The sequence below is a fragment of the Malus sylvestris genome, chromosome 15 (genome assembly GCF_916048215.2).
Source record: "Malus sylvestris chromosome 15, drMalSylv7.2, whole genome shotgun sequence".
Lineage (NCBI taxonomy): Eukaryota > Viridiplantae > Streptophyta > Magnoliopsida > Rosales > Rosaceae > Malus > Malus sylvestris.
The window spans coordinates 27,187,969-27,213,343 of record NC_062274.1 but is presented as its reverse complement, the minus strand read 5'-3'; the positions used below and the strand labels follow the sequence as shown (position 1 = coordinate 27,213,343).

The 25,375-nt window shown below is 40.7% G+C and overlaps 1 protein-coding gene across 1 annotated transcript; it reads right to left on the bottom strand.

Annotated features, from left to right (window-relative positions):
• Positions 1 to 16,708: 16,708 nt before the first annotated feature.
• LOC126603527 (mitochondrial outer membrane protein porin 2-like) lies at positions 16,709 to 20,252 on the bottom strand. The gene is made up of 6 exons (XM_050270405.1): positions 20,085 to 20,252; positions 19,891 to 19,958; positions 17,989 to 18,099; positions 17,822 to 17,908; positions 17,520 to 17,728; positions 16,709 to 17,408 (listed from the first exon to the last, which is right to left on the bottom strand). The coding sequence occupies exons 1-6, from the start codon at positions 20,131 to 20,133 to the stop codon at positions 17,102 to 17,104; spliced, it is 831 nt and encodes a 276-aa protein (XP_050126362.1). The 5' UTR covers positions 20,134 to 20,252; the 3' UTR covers positions 16,709 to 17,101.
• Positions 20,253 to 25,375: the final 5,123 nt, after the last annotated feature.

Below are 25,375 nucleotides of genomic sequence, written 5' to 3'. Positions count from 1 at the left end.
TATTTGTTTGGCCTTCATGCAATTATAAACAAATCCTTCCTAAAAATAAGATTTGAAGACCAAAAGGTCCATGACTCCGCTAATTGAATTTCTAACGATCTTCAACAAAAGAACATATAAATATATATATTATCAATGCCACGACCCAATGGCAAAATACATTCAGTAAGTTGGGTTCAGAAAACTGAAAAAAACTGAAACATTTACCATAAAATACCAAAACCGTGCAATCCCGAGCCTATCAAGGGCCGACCACACTGATCTTTGTTAACCTCTCAAAATTGATCGTGAACACAACACAAGCATACATAAGCGCAACTTGAGTGTTAAAAGTCTAAAAGTCGTATTCCTTGACAAGGCCTAGCCTAGCCTATCCTATTCTTCTTTCCTTATATCCCATCTTTCCCTCTTCTGTCTACAACTAGGCAAGATAACCATATTAAGCAGCATATTTGCTTCGCCATTCAAAAGTCAAAACTCTAGCTAGCTAGCTAGCTGTATTACGCCGTGATGATGGCAAAAGCTGCGAATCTATGTATTTGCACCATCTGATCTTTCTCCTCCCCCAACACACAACGCCCCAAAATCTGCTTCGTCAATATCAATCTAATTTTAACTCTAAATTCTAACTGGTTCTTTACAATATCAATCTAATTTTTGAAAGAAATGAAAGGGAGGAATTGAGAATAAGGTTATGATTCGAAGTTCGAACTTTGTGTTCCCTATTGTTTTGATTTGCCAACTTTTTTATAATTATAATACAAAGGAACCGAACAAAAAATACGAAACTGATACATAGAATTAGTTGAATTCAATCACTACGTCGACCCAAACAAGCACAACGCTAATACCCACTAAAATTGAAGGTTAAAGTTGTTTGTACCATACTTGATCAATCCCAAAACTATTGAGCACCGGTCAACGTTATACCGTCAAGGACCCAGAAGAGTTTCCCTCCAACCAGGAGGCCAATCACAGCACGACACGTGTCGACATCAGAAGCCAATCATAGTGCGACCCGTGTCAACATCATAAGCCAATCACAACACGACACGTGTCAATGTCAGAATGAAACAAGAAACTCTCTTCTATAAATAGAGATCATTCTCTCACAATATTTCCTAATGTCATTTGTACTAAATCATTCACTAGTACTTACTAAAGGAGACCTTGAACCTATGTACTTGTGTAAACCCTTCACAATTAATGAGAACTCCTCTACTCTGTGGACGTAGCCAATCTGGGTGAACCACGTACATCTTGTGTTTGCTTTCCTGTCTCTATCCATTTACATACTTATCCACACTAGTGACCGGAGCAATCTATCGAAGGTCACAAACTTGACATTTTCTGTTGTACCAAAGTCCTCATTGATTTTGTGCATCAACATTTGGCGCCGTCTGTGGGAACGACACTTATTCCCACTATCTTTAGCTTTGCCAAGCTGGTTTTCACCGTTCGTACACTCTCTTTTGACCAGACATTCCTTTCCAACATTTGGAGCGAAGGAAGCCACAACACACAGAATGACACCCCTCTTGCACCTAATGCGAAGCAACGAAAGAAGGAAGGAAAAAGGGTTGCTCTTCAAGCTAAAGTTGATGAGTTAGAAGCTCAGAATAATAAGATAGCAATGAAGAATGAGGTCCTACAGGAGCAGTATGAGAAGTTCTTTAAGACGCCCCTGTGGACATCAACCATCATCTGGGTGCGCCCCAACATGGAGGTTCACCTCCATTCGACATGGTATCCCTGATGACCAGCAAGCTAATCATCAAAACATTGATCAACATGAGACTTCTCTCAACCCAGATGCTTCGACCCGAAGTAGAAGAAGTGGAGGAAGACACCTCCTTGCAGAGGGTTAGAAGGATCTAAAGCCATTTATCGTGACTGCCGAGACTTCCTAAAGCAATGTCAAGAGAATCCTCTCCATATATGCTCGAAGATCAATGACCCAAGGGTTTCTGAAAAACTCGGTCCCCTCTCACAACCCAGGCCAGCTGCTAATCTAGGGAAGGAACGATAGGTCCCAGAGGAACATGAAGGTACGGGGGACTTTGAGGTATTCCAACAGACTCGCCCTAGAATTCAGTACAGCGAGTCCAAGAAAAAACCACCCGCTCTTGCTCAAACTTTCTTACTTCCAAGAGGCGATGGAGACTTACAAAAGAAAATTCAAGTGGTACATGACTCCACTCAGGACCCCCTTGTCCTACAACTCCTTGAGGAAGTGAACAAGTTGAAGGCTGAACGTCAGGCTGAGAGACCTGACTGGAACCAACCCAGGCCTGGCTCTCTCACAAGAAGGATCCTCGACACCCTCCTTCAAGCGAAGACAAAACAAAAACTTGGTTTACAACTCTATACTGGAAGGGATGACCCAATTGAACACCTTAACCTCTTTGAGTCCACCATGGCATATCAGATGCACACCGATGAAGAGCGATGTCTTCTCTTCCCCTCCACCCTCTCTGGCGAAGCTCTAAACTGGTATTACCGTCTTCCACCTGAGACAGTAGACTCATTTGAGGAATTGAGGAAACTGTTTGTCTCTCAACACATCTTTCAGACCGATCGCTTGCATTCTGCAGATGACTTGTACACTATTCACCAGAAGCTGGACGAGTCACTACGAGAGTATGCCGGTCGCTTTAGCCATAAGTATTCTCGCTGCGCTGAGGCAAATGACAAGACCGCCCTCAAGACCTTCATGGCAGGCTTACGTGATTGTTTCTTCAAGTACATGATCAATGCCAACACTTGGAAGACTTACTCTGAGGTGATGGCACAAGCTTACAACCACACCTCCGCTGAAGCAAGACATACCAAGGGAACCCCCATATGGTTAACCCCTATCAACAAATGGGAAGTGGAAGTCAAGTTCTACCAAGTGAGGAGATATTGGCCATTTAGACACCCATTGCATCATCTCCTGCCTCATTTAGCTACTCGCTAAGTCACCAAACGTATCTGTCTCTTTGTAAAAGTAAGATTTTTACTCTCAGCAAGCGCATTACAACAAGAGGGATAAAAGTTCGTATCAAGACAACCATGGGTGAACATACCGTCGACTATTATGATTATGGGGCCAAGCCTCACTCTTTCAAAGTTGAGGACTAGGTACTGAAAGAAATGCTATTATAAGAAGGCATACACATTACCATGTTTTGACTCTCAACCGCTTGAGATCTTTTGTCACACAAGCCATTCGGCAAATATTTAAAGAAGAGGGAATTCAAACAACTTCTTTTGAGTCTTTTGCGTTCCTAGCACTGGACACTTGGTCTACACTGACCTATCCTTATACTCCAACTCAGAGCTTCAACATGCGTACTTTGACACAAAGTATGTGATACTAAGTGTTACAACCAACATGGTTCATATATCAAAAGCATGGATCCCTTCATGCATAGCAAAACATTCATAAGCATCACTCATATCAATCAACATAAACATTATACATTCCAACACATTCATACATAAACATCATACATTCCAACACATTCATACATAAACATCATACATTCCAACACATCCATACATAAGCCAACTGTGCTTCGAAAGGGTTTAACATACTTTGTGTCTTTAACACTTGTTACAATGTGCCTCGACATCTTGCAGATTCCTTTGGAACAAACCCACGGACCTCTGAAGATCAAGTAAAATCTAACCATCAGATTGCTGTAGCTGGTCGAGCTTCATTTTCATGTTTGTAGCATAGTCATGTGCAAGCCTGTGCAACAGTTTATTCTCATGCTTGAGCCCTCTGATCTCTTGTTTGAGACTTATCACTTCAGCCGCCAATGATTCAACTTGGCGGGTTCGAGCAAATAGACATTGGGCCATATTAGACACAGAACCTGCACACTAAACACTGAGAGCCAGAGAATCCTTAACAGTCAACTCATCAAACCGTTTGGAAAGTAGTCTGTTATCTTTGGGAGTGAGAAGGTTTTTGGCCACCACTGCAGCAGGCATATCATTCTTCATCACAGAGTCCCCAACGGTAAAAGGACTAGTAGGGGATAAGAAGGATGGGCGCCATATGTTGTCTTGAGAAGGCATGGCTGCCTCTTCACTAAAGTTCAAGTCAAAACGACGGTCGGATGGGCCAGACATTCTCAGAAATGATGAAGGAGAAATAAGGTGCAATAAATCTATGAAGTAAGGGGAAAATTCTTACAAGCAATAACTCTCTGAATGTATTTCTTACACACAATTGGTGCCCTTATAAAAGAAAGGGGCAACAGTGCCATTGGTTTAAAAATCGAAGAGGCACCACTCTCCGGATTCCGAAGAGACACTACTTTCCACACGCAACATCAACTTCTCGAACACGAATGTCCAGCTACCCTACTATTACCCACAAGGGTAAAGGAACAGCACCACTCCTTGATAACTAGAAAGTCCCAATGTGTGTCAACCTTCGTGCTCTGTGGCAAGGCAGATTGGTAAAAATGCCTAACCTTTACTCACATTCGAGAAAACACTCCCAATAAGATTGCTTACTCAAAAATCGAAGAGGCACCGCCTTCCGAATCTCGAGAGCCAAACTCCCAACATGATTACTTTCTCAAAAATCAAAGAGACAATGCTCTCGGAATCTCAAGAGTCAGACTCCTAACATGATTGCTTTCTAAAAAATCGAACAGGCATCGCTCTCCAAATCTTGAAAGCCAGACTCCCAACAGGATTACATGCTCAAAAATTGAAGAGGCACCGCCCTCCGAATCTCGAGAGTCAGACTCCCAATAGGATTACTTTCTCAAAAATCAAAGAGACACTGCTCTTTGAATCTCAAGAGTCAGACTCCCAACATGATTGCTTTCTCAAAAATCGAAGAGGCACCGTTCTCTGAATCTCGAGAGCCAGATCCCCGACATGATTGCTTGTTCGAAAATCGAAGAGGCACCGCTTTCAGAACTTCGAGTGCTAGATTTCCTTGGATAAAGCTTATCTGCAATTTTCACACGCAACATCAGCTTTCCAGATACCACAGACCACTTTTTCAAAGTGTCCTGACAAAGTTAAAACACATAAAGCTTGCAGCTCCCACTACATCGCTATAACCAATAAGGGTAAAGGAATAGCACTACTACTTGTTGGTAGGGAAACTCCTATATATGTCGACTTCCATCCTCCACAGCTAGGCAGACCTGCAAATAAAAAAAATGCTAAACTTTTCTTCACATCCGAAAGGGCACTCTCAGCAGAGTCTCTCGAAATACTCAGTTTCTTTTCCTCCCGATAATACCTCTGCAAACAAGCCACACCAGAGTAAGAGTGTCTCATATTATCAAGGTTAAAAGCAAGAGTATCCCATATCATCCTTTTTCCCTGTCTTTTCCTTTGGCTTTGTTCTTACCTGCAAGGCAAGGATGAATAGAGCAATCAGTCAACATTTGGAATCAAGTTTCCAGTCAAGAACTGACTGCCTGGAACCCCTTGTCTGATTACTTACCTGACATTGCTCTCGAGTACTCATCTTCAACATTTTATGCTTCCAGAGAAGATATCACATCTGCCTGAGGAACAGATAGGGCAAATGAGAAGGATACAAGGAAGCATGTGGAGATAAGCGTAAAAGAACACGTGTCGATACATCCACTACTTTGTCAACAGCAAAAGTATCCCATATCATCAGGATCGAACGTACTCTAGATTTGATGGACTTGTTTTGACCCTTAAATTCTTGAGTCGGCCTTATACTCTGGAGGAAACCAGAAAACCCTCCAGCCTAGTTCAAGAATAAGCTTGTGGAAAGTTACTTCTTCAAAAGCAAAAGTATCTCATATCATCTCTTCTCCATATGCTTCTCTTTATCCTTGTTGTTGTTTACGACACAAGGAGAAGGAGAACAATTAACCGGAAGCCGAAGTCGAATCTCCGATCCAGGTTGCTTACTTGGAAGTTTGATTGCTTACCTTGTCTGTTACCTCCTTTGGAAAATCTCCTAGCTCGACGATTTGGGGGACTCCTACTATAGGGTTTGTATCGCACTTGACCAAGCCCGAAACTACAAGTAAGCTTCAAGTGAAATTGATACATTAGCTTGTGCATCTTCATCGGTTAAAGATACCATCCCTGGATGGAGGAAAAGTACTTCCAAAGAAGATGCCACATCTACATATGAGACAGATAAGGCAAGTGAAAATAATACCACACTTCGATACTTAGAAGTTTCGTGATTACTCAATAGCTTGGATCTTGCAAGTCCCCAACCAAAGAGCTTCCCTCACTCGGGAACTTAGGGGAGCACTATTTGTATCATATTTGACCAATCCTGAAACTACTGAGCACCGGTCAACGTTATACCGTCAAGGACCCAGAAGAGTTTCCCTCCAACCAGGAGGAGGCCAATCACAGCGCGACACGTGTCGACATCAGAAGCCAATCATAGCGCAACATGTGCCAACATCATAAGCCAATCATAACACGACACGTATCAATGTCAGAATGAAACAAGAAACTCTCTTCTATAAATAGAGATCATTCTCTCACAATATTTCCTAATGTCATTTGTACTAAATCATTCACTAGTACTCACTAAAGGAAAGCATGAACCTTTATACTTGTGTAAACCCTTCACAATTAATGAGAACTCCTCTACTCCATGGACGTAGCCAATCTGGGTAAACCACGTACATCTTATGTTTGCTTCCCTGTCTCTATCCATTTACATACTTATCCACACTAGTGACCGGAACAATCTAGCAAAGGTCACAAACTTGACATTTTCTGTTGTACCAAAGTCCTCACTGATTTTGTGCATTAACAAAAGTCATTTTTTAGACATGCTAAAGGGAGAAAAATTGACCATAACTGCTAGACCCGGCAGTTTCTGACACGACACAAAAACGACATGAAAATAACGGGTTTCAGATCAACACGATAACTTATCGCGTCGTTATCGGGTGACCCGTTAAGAACTCGTTAATAACGGGTTCTTAATGGGTATACACACAGGTAACACGTGGGTAATCCGTTTTGATCCGTTAAGAAAAAAATTATTTTGATAATTTTAAAATTTAATCACTAAAAGATTTATTATAAAATACAATAGTCATATTAATATATACAATATATTTTATATTAAATATATAGTTTTGCATTATTATTCTATATAAGTTAAAAAAAAAATTAGTCATTATTTATTTTTATTATGAGAGTTTCTTATTATCATTACGAAGATAAATTTTACTTAACATGTTGTTGTCCAAAATTAAAATAAATTAATATAGTATTTGTATAGGCAAAAACTAAGAAGACATACATACAAGTATGAAAAATGTGAAAGAATATATAAACACTTGTGATTCATCATTATTCCTCCACGAGTAGATAATGGTTACACTTACATTATCGTTTAGATTTTTAAAATCCTCCAAACCTTCATGAATAATGTTTTTGTTTGAGGGCAAAATTAATAAAATTAATAATAATTATTGTGGAAGTGTAAAAAATGTATAAAATACACACACACACACACACACACACAATCACTCATAGTGACAAACTTTGCAACTTTCATGAAAGGGTCAGCTTCAAAATCCAACACTATAATTAATAAACCTTAAATTTATATTTAATCGTCGATTGTCATTTATGCTTTATTCTTATTACTGAATTTCATTTTTAAAATTTTCTTTTTTGAAAATATGATCATTTTGCGGATGTAAGAAGATGAATGGTTCAAATCTTTGATATCACATTTCGATATTTATGATTAATTAAAATATGAGTCGATGTCATATAGTTTGTAAAACTTTATAAACATCAAGCAATATTTTTACTAACCGCAAAACTCTGAATATAATATCAACGATCCAAACCATTCATCTTCATGCATCCTCTAATAGATCAAGTTTTCAAAAAAGAAAATCTGAAAAAAAAAAAATTTGATGAGAACAATGAATCGTAAATATAAACAACAATCAACGGTTAAATTTTGATTTATGATTTATATGATTATAGTGGCGAATTTCAAAGTTAAACTCTTCATGAAAGTTGTAAAGCTTGTCATTACAAGCATTTATATATTTTTTCTATATTTTTTTTTACACTTCTACATTAATTAAAAAACTATTAAAAACTTTAGGTAAGTGAAAATAATGCGTTTTTATATTTTGGATGTGACAATATGGTATGTATATACTTATTTAGTATTATGTTTTTATTTGATTATTTATTGGTTTAAAATAACTCCGCCTATGTCTTACATGGCCGGTCCCAAGCCCGGATAAAGGAGGAGGGGGAGGGCGTCAGGTAGTCGACAGCCGGCACTCCATGATCACGTCGAATCCTTATGAAAATGAATCCAGAACAAAATCGCGCTAAAGCTAGGGCGTCACCCGTAAGTGGCGCGCTGTGTGGCCCGAGCACAGTGATAAGTGAGCAAGGGTCGCTGTATCTCCATCGGCACCCGGATGCAGTGTTAAATGAGCAAGGGGGCCATAGAAACTTCTTTTCGAACGACTCCACTCAAAGTTGTTTGGGAGCATATGCTCCTATCAACTTTACCCGGGACACACAAAAGAAGTACTTTGATCCTATTAGACGGGGGAGGGTGAAGAAGCTAGGACAGAAGGGTAGAGTTCAAGAGAGCAAAATGCGTTTAGGAACGTGGAATATAGGAACCTTAACGGGAAAATCTATGGAAGTAGTGGAAGTTATGGTGAGGAGAAGGATAAATATTATGTGCCTACAAGAAACTAAGTGGGTTGGTAGTAAGGCAAAGGATCTAGAAAACTCAGGGTTTAAACTTTGGTATTCGGGCACAAATAGAACGAGAAACGGTGTTGGCATCATCGTGGACAAGACCTTGGTACAAGATGTTGTAGATGTCAAGAGGGTAGGAGATAGAATCATGGCAATCAAGATTGTAATAGGACAAGAACTTATCAATGTGATTAGTGCGTACGCACCTCAAGTAGGGTTGGATACGAGTTCGAAGGAGAAATTTTGGGAAGATCTTGGAGACTTGGTGCAAGGAATTGCTCAGACGGAGAAGTTATTTATAGGAGGAGATTTAAATGGACACGTGGGCAGGAAGACAGGCAACTATGGAGGTTTTCATGGTGGCCATGGTTTTGGGGAGAGAAACGAGGATGGGGAAGCTATCTTGGATTTTGCAATGGCATATGATCTCTTCTTAGCCAACACCTTCTTTAAGAAGAGAGAAGAACATGTGATCACCTACAAGAGTGGGTCGTCAAAAACACAAATAGATTTTCTTCTAATGAGGAAAGGGGATCGTATAACTTGCAAGGATTGCAAAGTTATACCAGGAGAGAGCGTGGCTAATCAACATCGCTTGTTGGTGATGGATGTACATATCAAAAGAGTAAGACAAAAGAACAAGACTTGGAAGTGCCCAAGGACTAGATGGTGGAATCTAAAAGAAGAAAAACAAGCCATTTTCAAAGAGAAGGTAATCACCCAATGTGTGTGGGATAGAGAGGGGGAAGCTAGCCAAATGTGGGATTCCATGGCTAGTTGTATCCGAAAAGTAGCAAAAGAGGTATTAGGAGAGTCCAAGGGCTTTGCCCCACACCAAAAGGAATCTTGGTGGTGGAATGAGGAGGTACAAACAAAGGTGAAGGCTAAGAAGGAATGTTGTAAAGCCTTATACAAGGAGAGGACCGATGAAAATGGTGAAAGGTATAGAAAAGCGAAGCAAGAGGCGAAGAAAGCTGTCAGAGAAGCTAAGTTAGCGGCTTACGACGATATGTATAAACGACTAGATACCAAAGAAGGAGAGTTGGATATCTATAAACTATCTAGAGCAAGGGAAAAGAAGACAATGGACCTAAACCAAGTGAGGTGCATCAAGGATGAGGATGGAAAGGTTCTTGCTACAGAGAACGCGGTTAAAGACAGATGGAGAGGTTATTTTCATAATCTCTTCAATGAAGGACATGAAATGAGTGCTTCTTTAGGGGAGTTGAGTAACTCAGAAGAGTGTAGAAACTACTCTTTTTATCGTCGAATCCGGAAGGAAGAAGTGGTTGTAGCTTTGAAGAAGATGAAGCATAAAAAAGCAATAGGCCCAGACGATATACCAATCGAAGTGTGGAAACTTTTGGGAGAGACAGGTATAACATGGCTCACTGACCTTTTCAATAGGATTTTGAAAACGAAGAAGATGCCAAATGAGTGGCGAACGAGCACTTTGGTGCCTATCTACAAGAATAAGGGCGACGTACAAAATTGCATGAACTATAGGGGTATTAAGCTAATGAGTCATACAATGAAGCTCTGGGAGAGAGTCATTGAGCATAGATTGAGGCAAGAGACACGGGTTTCGGACAACCAATTCGGGTTCATGCCAGGGCGCTCAACCATGGAGGCAATCTATCTCTTACGAAGATTGATGGAAAGATATAGAGATGAGAAAAAGGATTTACACATGGTCTTTATAGATTTGGAAAAAGCGTATGATAGGGTCCCAAGAGACATTCTTTGGAGGATTTTAGAGAAGAAAGGAGTACGAGTAGCATATATCCAAGCTATAAAGGATATGTATGAAGGAGCAAAGACTGCCGTAAGAACTCATGAAGGACAAACCGAAAGCTTTCCCATAACTGTAGGATTACATCAAGGCTCATCCTTAAGTCCTTACCTTTTTGCGTTGGTAATGGATGAGTTAACAGGACATATTCAAGATGATATTCCTTGGTGTATGCTGTTCGCAGACGATATAGTGTTGATAGATGAAACTCAGGAAGGGGTAAATGCAAAGCTTAACCTTTGGAGAGAAGTGTTGGAATCTAAAGGTCTTCGCCTAAGCCGATCAAAGACAGAATATATGGAGTGCAAGTTCAGTGCAAATGGAGGCCAAAACGAGTTAGGGGTGAGGATCGGAGATCAAGAAATACCAAAGAGCGACCGTTTTCGTTACCTAGGATCTATCTTGCAAAAGAACGGAGAATTAGATGGAGATCTCAACCATAGAATACAAGCTGGATGGATGAAGTGGAAGAGTGCATCCGGCGTGTTATGTGACCGCCGTATGCCACTGAAGCTCAAGGGAAAATTTTATAGGACGGCAATAAGGCCGGCGATGCTGTATGGCACAGAATGTTGGGCGGTGAAACATCAACACGTACACAAAATGGGTGTAGCGGAGATGAGGATGCTTCGTTGGATGTGTGGGCACACGAGAAAGGATAAGATTAGGAATGAGGATATCCGGGGTAAAGTAGGAGTAGCCGAAATTGAAGGAAAGATGAGAGAAAATCGGTTACGGTGGTTTGGACATGTGCAAAGAAGGCCTACTGACGCTCCGATTAGAAGATGCGACTATGGGACAGAGGTTCAGGGCCGAAGGGGTAGAGGAAGACCTAGGAAAACTTTGGAAGAGACTCTAAGAAAAGACTTAGAGTACTTGGATCTAACGAAGGACATGACACAGGATCGAGCACAATGGCGTTCTAAGATTCATATAGCCGATCCCACTCAGTGACTTGGATTTTCCAAGTCTCCAACCGAGAAGTTTTCCTCACTCGGAAAATTAAGGGAACACTACCCCAACCTACATGCTCCACTCAGAAAGCTTCAACATACAAGCTTCAACAAAAGAAAATTCAAAGAACTTAGCGAAGAAGGCTTTGGTGTATTTAACACAATACGTTGAAATGAAGGAAAGCTTATTTATTGATATCCCCGATAAGCTACAAATATGTACATATACATGAGTCAAAATAAACACACAAGAGGGAGCCTTCACAAAGGTTGCTTAGGAGAAGTCTCAGCAGTCGGTAGAGCCCCAGAAAGAGAAGGCACCGGAGGGGGATCATTTGGAGCCTCAGTACTGGACAGAACCCTAGAAGGAGGAGGCATCAGGGGTTGATCATTTGGAGCTTCATTACGCGGTACAGCCCCAGAAGACGAAGGCAATAAATGCCTTTGGAACAAACCCACAAATCTCTGATGATCAAGTAAAACCTGACCATCAGTTTCCTTCATCTGGTCAAGCTTCCTCTTCATGTTTGTAGCATAGTCATGTGCGAGCCGGTGCAACTGTTTATTCTCATGCTTGAGCCCTCTAATCTCCTGTTTGAGACTCATCACTTCAGCCGCCAATGATTCAACTTGGCGGGTTCGAGCAAATAGGCGTTGGGCCATATTAGACACAGAACCTGCACATTGAACACTGAGAGCCAGCGAATCCTTAACAGCTAACTCATCAGACCGTTTGGAAAGTAGTCTGTTATCTTTGGGAGTGAGAAGGTTCCTGGCCACCACCGCAGCGGTCATATCATTCTTCATCACGGAATCCCCAACGGTAAGGGGACCAGTAGGGGAGACGAAGGATGGGCGCCATATGTTGTCTGGAGAAGGCGGGGCTGCCTCTTCAACAAGGTTCAAGTCAAAACGACGGTCGGAGGGGCCAGACATTTTCAAAGGTGTTGAAGAGAGAAGAGGTCGGACAAATCAAGATCTTAGAAGTGCAAGAATGAAGCTTCTACTGGTGGAGATTCAAGTGTGCTTTGGAACTTAATGCCAGCCCCTATAAAAATCTGCACTCGACGGAGCTTCAGAAATCGAAGAGGCGCCTGCTCAGAAATCGAAGAGGCGTTTGCTTTCTCAAAAGCTGGGCTGCTTAGAGATCACGAGGGTTGATCTCAGAAATCGAAGAAGCGTTTGCTTTCTCAAAAGTTGGGCTGCTCAAAGACCTCGAAGGCTGATCTCAGAAATCGAAGAGGCGCTCGCTTTCTCAAAAGCTGGGCTCCCCAGAGACCACGAGGGCCAATCTCAGAAATCGAAGAGGCACCTACTTTTCCAGCCTTGTCAGCACCTGTCACACGCACACTCAGCTTTGCGGAAATTATGGGCATTCTGTCGAAGACTTCTGGGGAAGTAGAAAACACATGAATCTTACTGTTCAATCACCCACTTCCCACACGCAACAATAGCTCATGGGTACCACAGATAACTTTGCCAAAGTTCTCTGCCAAAGTTGAGCACGTGAAGCTTGCAGCTTCCACTACATCGCTCTGACCAAGAAGGGTAAAAGAATAGCAAAGAAACAGCACTAACAAAGTTTAGACCCATAAATTTTGAAGGTCTAGCTACCATATTATTACCCACAAGGGTAAAGGAATAGTACCACTGCTGGATAATTGGAAAGTCCCTGTGTGTCAACCTATGTGCTTCGTGGCAAGGTAGACTAGCAAACATGCCCAACCTTTACTCACATTCGAGAAAACACTCCCAATAAGATTGCTTGCTCCAAAATCGAAGAGGCACCGTCCTCCGAATCTCGAGAGCCAGACTCCCAACATGACTTCTTTCTTAAAAATCGAAGAGAGGGTAAAGGAACAGTACCATTGCTGGATAATTGGAAAGTCCCTGTGTGTCAACCTCTGTGCTTCGTGGCAAGGTAGACTAGCAAACATGCCCAACCTTTACTCACATTCGAGAAAATACTCCCAACAAGATTGCTTGCTCCAAAATCGAAGAGGCACCGCCCTCCGAATCTCGAGAGCCAGACTCCCAACATGATTACTTTCTCAAAAATCGAAGAGACACTGCTCCCCGAATCTTCGAGAGCCAGACCCCCAGCATGATTGTTTTCTCAAAAATCGATGAGGCATCGTTCTCCGAATCAATCGAAGAGGCGCTCGCTTTTCTCAAAAGCTGGGCTGCTTAGAGACCACGAGGGCCGATCTCAGAAATCGAAGAGGCACCTACTTTTCTAGCCTTGTCAGCACCTGTCACACGCACACTCAGCTTTGCAGAAATTATGGGCATTCTGTCGAAGACTTCTGGTGAAGTAGAAAGCACATGAATCTTACTGTTCAATCACCCACTTCCCACACGCAACAATAGCTCATGGGTACCACAGATAACTTTGCCAAAGTTCTCTGCCAAAGTTGAGCACGTGAAGCTTGCAACTCCCACTACATCGCTCTGACCAAGAAAGGTAAAAGAATAGCAAAGAAACAGCACTAACAAAGTTTAGACACATAAATTTTGAAGGTCTAGCTACCATATTATTACCCACAAGGGTAAAGGAACAGTACCACTGCTGGATAATTGGAAAGTCCCTGTTTGTCAACCTATGTGCTTCGTGGCAAGGTAGACTAGCAAACATGCCCAACCTTTACTCACATTCGAGAAAACACTCCCAACAAGATTGCTTGCTCCAAAATCGAAGAGACACCGTCCTCCGAATCTCGAGAGCCAGACTCCCAACATGACTACTTTCTCAAAATCGAAGAGAGGGTAAAGGAACAGTACCATTGCTGGATAATTGGAAAGTCCCTGTGTGTCAACCTTTGTGCTTCGTGGCAAGGTAGACTAGCAAACATGCCCAACCTTTACTCACATTCGAGACAACACTCCCAACAGATTGCTTGCTCCAAAATCGAAGAGGCACCGCCCTCCGAATCTCGAGAGCCAAACTCCCAACATGATTACTTTCTCAAAAATCGAAGAGACACTGCTCTCCGAATCTCGAGAGCCAGACCCCCAGCATGATTGCTTTCTCAAAAATCGAAAAGGCATCGTTCTCCGAATCTCGAGAGCCAGATAGCACAGACCACTTTTTCAAAGTGCTCTGACAGAGTTAAAACATGTGAAACTGGCAGCTCCCACTACCGTGCTATGACCAAGCAGGGTAAAGGAATAGCATTACTACTTCTTAGGGAGACTCCTATATATGTCGACCTCCATCCCCAACAGACAGGCAGACCTGCAAAAATGCTCAACCCTTCATCATATCTGAGAGGGCACTCCCAACGAAGCCTTTCGAAATATTCAGCTTTCCTTCCCCCCGATAATACCTCTGCAAACAAGCTATACTAGAGCAAGAATATCTCATATCATCAGGGTTAAAAGCAAGAGTATCCCATATCATGCTTTTTCCCTGTCTTTTCCTTTGGCCTTGTTTTTACCTGCAAGACAAGGAGAAAGAGAGCAATCAGTCAGCACTTGGAATCAAGCTTCCAGCCAGGAACTGACTGCCTGGAACCCCTTACCTGATTACTTACCTGGCATTGCTCTCGAGTACTCATCTTCAACATCTTATATTTCCAGGGAAGATTCCGCATCTGCTTGAGGAACAGATAGGGCAAGTGCGAAGGATACAAGGAAGCATGTGGAGACAAGCGTAACAGCACACGTGCCGATACATCCATTACTCTGTCAAAAGCAAAAGTATCCCATATCAGCAGGGTGGAACGTACTCTAGATTTGATGGACTTGTTTTGACCCTCAAATTCTTCAGTCGGCCTTATACTCTGGAGGAAACCAGAAAACCCTCCAGCTCAGTTCAAGAATAAGCCTGTGGAAAGTTACTTCTTCAAAAGAAAAAGTATCTCATATCATCTCTTCTCATTTTTCTTCTCTTTATCCTTCATGTTGCTGCAAGATGGGGAGAAGGTGAACAATCAGTCGGAGCTCTGATTGCTTACCTTGTCTGTCACCTCTTTCAGCAGACCCCCTAGCTCGGCGACTTGGGGGACTCCTACTACATGGTTTGTATCGCGCTTGACCAAGCCTGAAACTACAAGTAAGCTTCAAGTGCATTACCTTGTGCATCTCCACCAGTTAAAGATACCACCCCTGGATGGAGGAAGAGTACTTCCAGAGAAGATGCCACATCTACCTATGAGACAGATAAGGCAAGTCAAGACGACACCACACTCCGATACTTAGAAGTTTCGTGATTACGAGATCATTCTCCCACAATATTTCCTAATGTCATTTGTACTAAATCATTCACTTGTACTCACTAAAGGAGAGCTTGAACCTATGTACTTGTGTAAACCCTTCACAATTAATGAGAACTCTTCTATTCCGTGGACGTAGCCAATCTGGGTGAACCACGTACATTTTGTGTTTGCTTTCCTATCTCTATCCATTTATATACTTATCCACGCTAATGACCGGAGCAATCTAGCGAAGATCACAAAAAGCGACCGTTTTCGCTACCTAGGATCTATCTTGCAAGAGAACGGAGAATTAGATGGAGATCTCAACCATAGAATACGAGCTGGATGGATGAAGTGTAAGAATGCATCCGGCGTGTTGTGTGACCGTCGTAGGCCACTGAAGCTCAAGGGAAAATTTTATAGGACGGCAATAAGGCCAGCGATGTTGTATGGCACAGAATGTTGGGCGGTGAAGCATCAACACGTACACAAAATGGGTGTAGCGGAGATGAGGATGCTTCGTGGGATGTGTGGGCACACGAGAAAGGATAAGATTGGGAATGAGGATATCCGAGGTAAAGTAGGAGTAGCCGAAATTGTAGGAAAGATGAGAGAAAATCGGCTCCGGTGATTTGGACATGTGCAAAGAAGGCCGAATGACGCTCCGGTTCGAAGATGTGACTACGGGACAGAGGTTCAGGGCCGAAGGGGTAGAGGAAGACCTAGGAAAACTTTGGAAGAGACTCTAAGAAAAGACTTAGAGTACTGAGATCTAACGGAGGACATGACACAAAACCGAGCGCAATGGCGTTCTAGGATTCATATAGCCGACCCCACTTAGTGGGAAAAGGCTTTGTTGTTGTTGTTGTTGTTGTATTTATTGGTTTAAAATATATTTTCCTTAACGGGTAACGGGTCGAATCATATTTCCTGTCAATATTATCGGGTCGATTTCGGGTCGGGTCATTTCGCCCGTTTATTTTAACAGGTGTTACACGACATGATCCGTTAAGATATCGGGTATAACATGAAAACGACAAAACACGGAAAACACGACACGAATGCCAGGTCTAATAACTGCGGCAACACATCGGTCAGCAATATCAATGTTGCAGTTATAAACTCGATCGGAGTTAACAATCGCATACCACTTGCCACAACAATATATGCAAGCAAATCTTCTATCAATCAAAATTCTTGGGTTCTCCAAACAAGGAGACCTGAACGTGCAACGCCTCATCAACCTACGGTTATAAACCAAAAGAATATAGAGGAAAAGAAGAGGCCCCGACCACGCAATAGAGGCCCAAGCGCCAAACGATCCATCCACAGTCATCACGGACTAGGACAAATGTTTCTGTGGAACTAATTATTAAGCGCTCCTCTCAAGAGCCAATCAAAAAATTGAGCCAGGTATTGAATTCATTAACACCAAAGAATCAAGGCTTGAGGGCAATGGCCACGCCAAACCTGGGATTTTTGTCCAAGGCCTTGGTGTCTACCTCACCAGATATTGTCAGCACTGACTTCGGTATGACTTCATGCTGCAGGAGGGCTCCTAGCTTTCCGTGATTGTTGAGCTTAGCTTTCACTACAGTGTAGATATCAACAGCATATTGGCCCCCCACTGTGAAAGTGTTCTCGTTCGTGGAGAATTTTCTAGTGATCTCTCCCACAGCAGCACTACTCTTCAACAGATCCATATAATGCACATATGATGCTCTTATACTGTCTCCCTTGTCACCCCTGAGAGATTAGAGAGAGAGAGAGCTGATATCAGAATATATAACCGTTAATACTAGAACAACCGAATTTAAACTATTGTACATGATAAAAGGTTATGGTACAAATGCTTACAGAATTATTGAAGCAGACTGATCTGGCTTTGTGATGCTAATTCCAGCAGTATACTTCGTAAAGTTTCCAGACGTAGTGTCATAACCCCCTTCTGCACCAAATGCAATGGTTGGGGTTCCAATGGTGGCTGAAAAATCAATAGCTGGGGATTGATTCAAGGCAACGGCTGTAGTGACGGCTGCATGGTCATGGAAGTACTGAACCTCCAACTGCACAATAAATTGAAAAAATGACTTATCATATAGTTAAATCACAAAAACAAATGTAAATATCGCCTAGCCTAAAGATCCCAGATTTTATACCTTGCCAGAGTTGAAATCAGGCGCTTTGAATGAAGCTATAGTTTTTGTGGATGGGACAATCTCATTGATCGTGAAGGTCGTCAAGATCTGCCAAATCAAAGAGAAAAGTGGCATGCTTAGAAGAACAAGAGAATTGTTTGCAATATTCAACAAACAACGCAACCCACATTTGATTCTGTGTCAACTTTGACATCAACCACCGTGTTCTTGTACTTGTATTGTGTCAAGATGTCCCCAATGGAAAGTCCTCCTTTCTTCACTGCTGTTGAGGTGAGGGCCTAAAGGATCCAAAAAAGAAATTATTGGAACAAAAACAAAAATCTATCAGACAAGGAATAAACTCAATAACTCGTACAATTTCTTCCAAGAAGAGGCACAAATAAACAAACACTACCATAGCCTAAGGTTGATCGTATGAATTCAAAATTTATGATGGCATGGATCTTAAAGCATAGTAGGAAATGGAACTTCTGAGCTATAAACATCAATTCAAATAACAACTGCAGTACTGATAATTATAAACGATGGGTACTAGATGACATTTCAGGTGCCCCCCCCCCCATCTTTTTGCTTTTCAAAAAAAAAAAAAAACTAAAATATCAAGACACCATTCCTTGAACAAAAGTATGCAAAATCTCAAGGTTACTCTTAAAATTGTTTTACTTTCATCCATTAATCAACCTGATAATACTACACAGCCAACTGTTCCAATTCTACACCAACATTCTCAGCTCAAGTTTTGAAGCTTCAATACAATATTACTTGAAATTGAATCACGATGAATCTTAGTAAACTTAAATATTATTTCAAATATTAACTGTAACCATAATGATTGGAATTGACACACAATTCAAAGGAGAAAAATACAATGTCCTTTAATAAGTCAAGACATTCCCTTCATGTATGTTAGAGTTCACTTTTATTATTTATGAAAATATGTATTTAAGGTGTTACTAAGCGAATTTTCCTAAGTCATTATAAGATGCATGCACATATATGTCCAAATCTATAATAACATAACACAAAGAAAAGAGCTGCACAGGAAGCAATAAGATACAGAGTAACAACTTCAAAATGAACAATCTGCAAAGTAACACGCTGCAAATGAACACACGAATAGGAGCAAGGTTGAGAAATGGGGTAAACAACAAATGAAACAGTCATGAGAGTAAATTATATTTTTTTTCCACAAAAATCCCAACAGATAAGCACTTCAATCACGAAAATAATGAAAATTAGACAACCCCACAATCTCCCAGTTTCCAAGAAAAACAAAGACAAGGAAACACTTAACTCTTCTATTGCCTAAGAGACCGAATTCTAACAAAAATTTAGTATTCGAACACCAAAACAACTAAGGGTCCCGTTTGATAACCATTTTGTCTTTGGTTTTCATTTTTTTTTTCTGCTACAGAGAAGAAAGTATGTGGGAGAAAGGAGGAATGGAAAAAGGAGACGGAAGGATGATGAAAAAAATGTGACACAAAATGGAAACTAAAAACCAAAACCTAAAACAACTTTTAAGTTGTTTTCACTTTCAAGTTCTTGCTTTCACATTTCTCCCCCCTCCCTCCCATCACCCCTCACTTTCTTTTTCCATTTTCATTTGTCCCATACGCTTTCCCTCGATCTTTAACCGAAAACTAAAAGCTAAAAACAAAACGGTTATCAACACAAGTCCTGAATAAAAGACTACATAGCAAACGAAAACGCGAAATACATAATCTAGTTTATAAAACACAGACGCTTTCACTCTATCTCTAGCGCAAAAACTGAAAACTAAAAACTAAAAACGAAATGGTTATCAAACGAAAACGAAAAATATGATCTAGTTTATAAAAAAAAAAACGTATAAACTGATTTCGGGCAGAGGAAAGCTACAAACTACAAAAATGACTCAATTCTCAAATGCAACAGCATCAATTTCGAACCCAACACGGAAAATAGCATGAAATTGGCACTATAATCGAGCTCAAAGAACCCACACTAGCAAAACAACACTGATCCGAACAAATATTTTCTCGACTAATCAATTACATTTTCTTTAAATAAGAGCTTCGAGTGCGTACCACGCCGGCATCGCTGTAGGTGGAGATGGTGAATTTTTGATCGGAGCTGTAGTCCTTGGTCAGAAGATCTGCAACAGAAGCCAAAACGCACCGTTTCAGGTGCAAGTTACGCGATCGAGAGAGCGACAAACAATAGAAATATCACAGAGACGAAGAGCGAGATAGAGAGAAAGTGAGAGACAACGGTTCGTTACCTTTGGCTTTCTTGCCGATGTCGGTAAAAAGTCCAGGTCCCTTGCTCATCTTCACGGCGGAGAGAGAGAGTCTGGGAAAATTTTGGGGGAGGGAGAGAGAGAGACGGAGGAAGCGAAATGAACGAGGAAGAGGATTGTTTATTTTCGTGGTGGCAAGTTTGTGGTTTGTGATCGACGGCTGTCGCGGTCTTATGCTGAATCGTCGCTTGCCAACCGTCGATTTCAATACTCAAATTCTCTTTTTCTTATTTCTCTTCTTTTGATTTGTGGAATTAATAGTTATTTATGGTTAAGGAAGTAGAATCAATGATTTGATTTGATGATTCACTGTCAAATTATTTGAGAATTCGTTTTGAATCATATTGTTTTTTTTAGCCAAAATAGTCTATGAGATTTGTATAACTCATCATTTTGATCCATGAGATTTGAAATCAATAAAAGTGATTATTGAAATTATCCACCATCAATCATTTTGGTCATTCCATAGAAAAATTAGATTAAACTAGCTTCTTTGTACGCACTAACGTACGTGCGAGAGGTTTTTTTGCATTATGGGCGCTATGTGCCCCAAAGATGTTTTGTTTTAGATATTTTTATATTTCTTAAGTGAATATTTTATAAATTATGGGTGTGTGTCCATCACAACAATTTCTTATTATCTTCAATCATCCAACTTAGACGTGCACATATATATACTTACCATAATTCATTTTGAGTTTCATTTTGGCAAGCTTAAATAGGGATTACATACTTGGACTATTAATTGGTAGTGCGTATATATGTGTTTCATTTAGTGGTTTGCATTATTAATATCAATTCCCTGTCTATATTCTCCTCACTTCTTTTTGGTTAAATATACTTTGGTGCAGTGAATTAGTGGAGCATTCAAACAGAAATTACAAACAGAATTACTGCATTACAAAGGTATTTCCTTAGCCATTCTTAATTTTGTTAGATGGTAGACAATCGCACAGCATGTTTAATATTTACTTTGAATGTCGTCAAAGGCATCACTTTTTTATGCGTTTGTGTTAGTCTGTTTTTTTTCTTTTTCGAAATTCTCAATGTTACGTGCTTTGTCAATTCGATAGTGTATAATTTCATGAATCTTTTAACTGTGATCTAATTTATGCAAGAATCATTTTCTATTGTTGAATTTCAATGTTATTTTTTTCATATTTTTCTTCAATTTTACCTTTATTAAGAATCATCAAATTGAAATTTCAATTTTAAGATTTCCAGAGGACTTCAACATATCAAGTATGGAAGGAATTGATAAAAGTAATATTTAAGAGGTTGTTACCTTATCTACATTATTCCTCTTCTATAGAGATGATGTATTTTTTCTTCTTTTTCAAAAATAAAATAAAATTCATTTTTTTTGTTGCAAAAACTCTATTGAACAGGTAACACAATATAGACATGTATACAACTCTAAAATATGAAGACATTAATACATGTTCAATCACTGATGACAGTTGAGATTCACAAAGGATAACATCTTCAATAATCTGTCATCGTTTTCGACTAAGGGATTTTTTAGAACTTCGACTTTGTAGTCCTAATCCTTATTTACAAATCTGCAAAGAACAAAGAAAATGGGTATTGCTGAATGAACTGGAGTTAGAATGAAAGATTTAGGATGCCAGTATGAGAGTTAAAAGATTTTGGAGTGAGAAAAAAAAGGAATTGTAAACTACTTTACGAAGAGAAAGAGGGTTTCTTTCTTATTTAAAATTTGATGATGCAGGAGGTGGAAGTGGGCATGATTCATGCACATGCGGAAGGGATGCTGACAGCAGCTATTTGTGGGAAATGTTTTTGCTTCACAACACACTGATTCAATTCTAGCTTTATAATCTCCTGCAATTTTTCAATTAATAGTTAAGCATGACATAGGTTTTGAATTGAATTGGTGATGGGTAAAATGGAAAATGACGACATCAATACCCACTTGAATCACTGGCGAAACATCTCCAATTTCAAAATGGAAATTTTCAGAGCTTATACTTTGTAGTCCCAATCCTTATTCACAAATTTGCAAAGAACAAAGAAATTGAAGAGTGAAAAATCAAACTGGATATGGGGGTTTTCCCTAGCTTTGTAGATGGCTAATCTCTTTTAACAACACAAAATAGTCTGTCGATTGACTCTGTCTTTAGATTTTAGTTTGAGTGGCTTGCATTGTATGGTTAATTATTTCTCTTCCTTCTTCCATATTTTCCCAGTGAAACAAACATCAAAACTGATTACACAAATAAAAAAGGTTCAAACTTTTAATTTCCTAGAAACCAAAAATGAATATTTGTACTAAATTAATTAAAATGAATTCATGGACATGAGAAAAAAGAATTAAACAAAGTTACCCAAAAGAATGAAACCACCAACTCATATATTGAAAATGCATCGATCACTGGGGATTCACCAATCAGCCTATATATTTGATCAAATCTGGAGTTAATGATAAAAGGGAAATTAAAAATAAATCAAACATTAAACTATCAAAGTAACATACTTGAGAGTGAAGATGATTTAGTTTTTGCGGGAAAGGAATAAAACCAATTGCAACTGCTAATTGCAGTTTCAAAAAGCCCATAAAAATCTTGTAAACAAACCTACTCTTCTGCCTTTACTTGCTTTACATTTTTGCAGCGAACAAAAATTTAAAAAAAAAAACTATAAAAGATAAACCCAAAATGAAATTAAACAATGCCAATACTCCATGCATGTGTCCTTTATTCCTCTATCTTGTTCTTGGATTGCTGTGTGGACCATGATTGGGAGAGGCAGTTATGAGGTATCATTCGCTCCTGATAAATAGAGTTGGAAAAGAACCCCAATTGATGGAAAAATTTGTAGAATGTGAAGGGTTAATTTTTTTTATTTTGAATCCCACATTCAGCAGTTATTGGCTCGTTTGGATGTGCTTTGTTTGTACCATACTTGACCAATCCCGAAACTACTGAGCACCGGTCAACGTTATACAGTCAAGGACCCAAAAGAGTTTCCCTCAAACCAGGAGGCCAATCACAGCGCGACACGTGTCGACATCAGAAGCCAATCATAGCGCAACACGTGTCAACATCAGAAGCCAATCACAACACGACACGTGTCAATGTCAAAATGAAACTAGAAACTCTATTCTATAAATAGAGATCATTCTTTCACAATATTTCCTAATGTCATTTGTACTAAATCGTGTACTTACAAAAGGAGAGCTTGAATCTATGCAGTTGTGTAAACCCTTCACAATTAATGAGAACTCCTCTATTCCGTGGACGTAGCCAATCTGGATGAACCACGTACATCTAGTGTTTGCTTCCCTGTCTCTATCCATTTACATACTTATCCACACTAGTGACCAGAGCAATCTAGCGAAGGTCACAAACTTAACATTTTCTATTGTACCAAAGTCTTCACTGATTTTATGCATCAACATTTGGCGCCATTTGTGGGAACGACACTTATTCCCACTATCTTCAACTTTGTCAAGCTGGTTTCCACAATTCGTACACTCTCTTTTGACCAGGCATCCCTCTCCAACATAGGGAGCGAAGGAAGCCACAACACACAGAATGACACCCCTCTTGCACCTAGTGCGAAGTAACGAAATAAGAAAGGAAAGAGGGTTGCTCTTTAAGCTAAAGTCGATGAGCTAGAAGCTCAGAACAACAAGATAACAATGAAGAATGAGGTCCTCCAGGAGCAGTATAAGAAGCTATTTGAGACGCTCCACAAAACTAGGCGTACTCAAACACGCGAGCTCGTTGCCCCTGTGGACATCAACCATCATCTGGGTGCCCCCAACACGGAGGGTCACCTTCATTCGACATGGGTATCCCTGATGAGGAGCGAGCTAATCATCAAAACATTGATCAACATGAGACTTCTCTCAACCCAGCTACTTCGACCCAAAGCAGGAGAAGTGGAGGAAGATACTTCATTGCAAAAGGGTTGGAAAGATCGAAAGTCGTTTATCGTGACTGCCGAGACTTCTTATAACAACCTTGAGAGAATCCCCTCCACATATGCTCGAAGGTCAAGGACCCAAGGGTTTCTGAAAGACTTGATCCCCTTCTATGACCTAGGCCAGCTGCCAATCTAGGGAATGAACGATAGGTCCTAGAGGAACATAAAGGTACAAGGGACTCTGAGGTATTTCAATAGACTCGCCCTAGACGTTAGTACGGCGAGTTCAAGGAAAAATCACACGCCCTTGCTCAAACTTTCCTACTTCCAAAAGGCGATAAAGACTTCTTACGAAAGAAAATCCCAGTGGTACATGACTCCACTTAGGACCCCCTTGTCCTACAGCTCTTTGAGGAAGTAAAAAAGTTGAAGGCCGAACGTCAGGGCGAGATACTTGACTGGAACCAACCCAGGTCTGGCCCTCTCACAAAGAGGATCCTCGACACCCCCTTCAAGTGAAGACAAACCAAAAGCTTGGTTTACAACTCTATATTGGAAGAGAGGACCCAATTGAACACCTTAACATCTTTGAGTCCACCATGGCATATCGGATGCACACCGACAAAGAACGATGTCTTCTCTTCCCCTCCACCCTCTTTGGCGGAGCTCTAAACTGGTATTGCCGTTTTCCACCTGAGACAGTAGACTCATTTGAGGAACTGAGGAAACTATTTATCTTTCAACACATCTTTCAGACTGATCGCTTGCATTCTGCAGATGACTTGTGCACTATTCTCCAGAAGCCGGACGAGTCATTACGAGAGTATGCCAGTCGTTTCAGCCATGAGTATTCTTGCTGTGCTGAGGCAGATGACAAGACCGCCCTTAAGGCTTTCACAGCAGGCCTACGTGATTGTTTCTTCAAGTACATGATCAATGCCAACACTTGAAAGACTTACTCTAAGGTGATGGCACAAGCTTACAACCATGCCTCCGCCGAGGCAATAACATATCAAGGGAAACCCCCTACAACCACCCTTTATCAGCAAGTAGGGAGTGGAAGCCAGATTCAACCAAATGAGAAGACCTCGACCTTCCAAACGGCAGCGGTGCCTCCCCTTTCCTTACTTCATACTTTGCCAAGTTAACAGACATATCATTCTCAGGGCAAAAGGAAAAATTTCCATCCTCACCAGTCTCATTTTAGTAAAAAGAGTAATGGACACAATCGCGATAACTAAGGGTATCACCATGATAATCCTTGACCCCAGACAGTTAACACAGTGGGTTCAGCATGTGTCAGGACAGCCCCTACCCCGAGGTATGAGGCATACACACTTTTGAATGCCACATGCGTGGCCATTTACCGTAGCATAGCACAC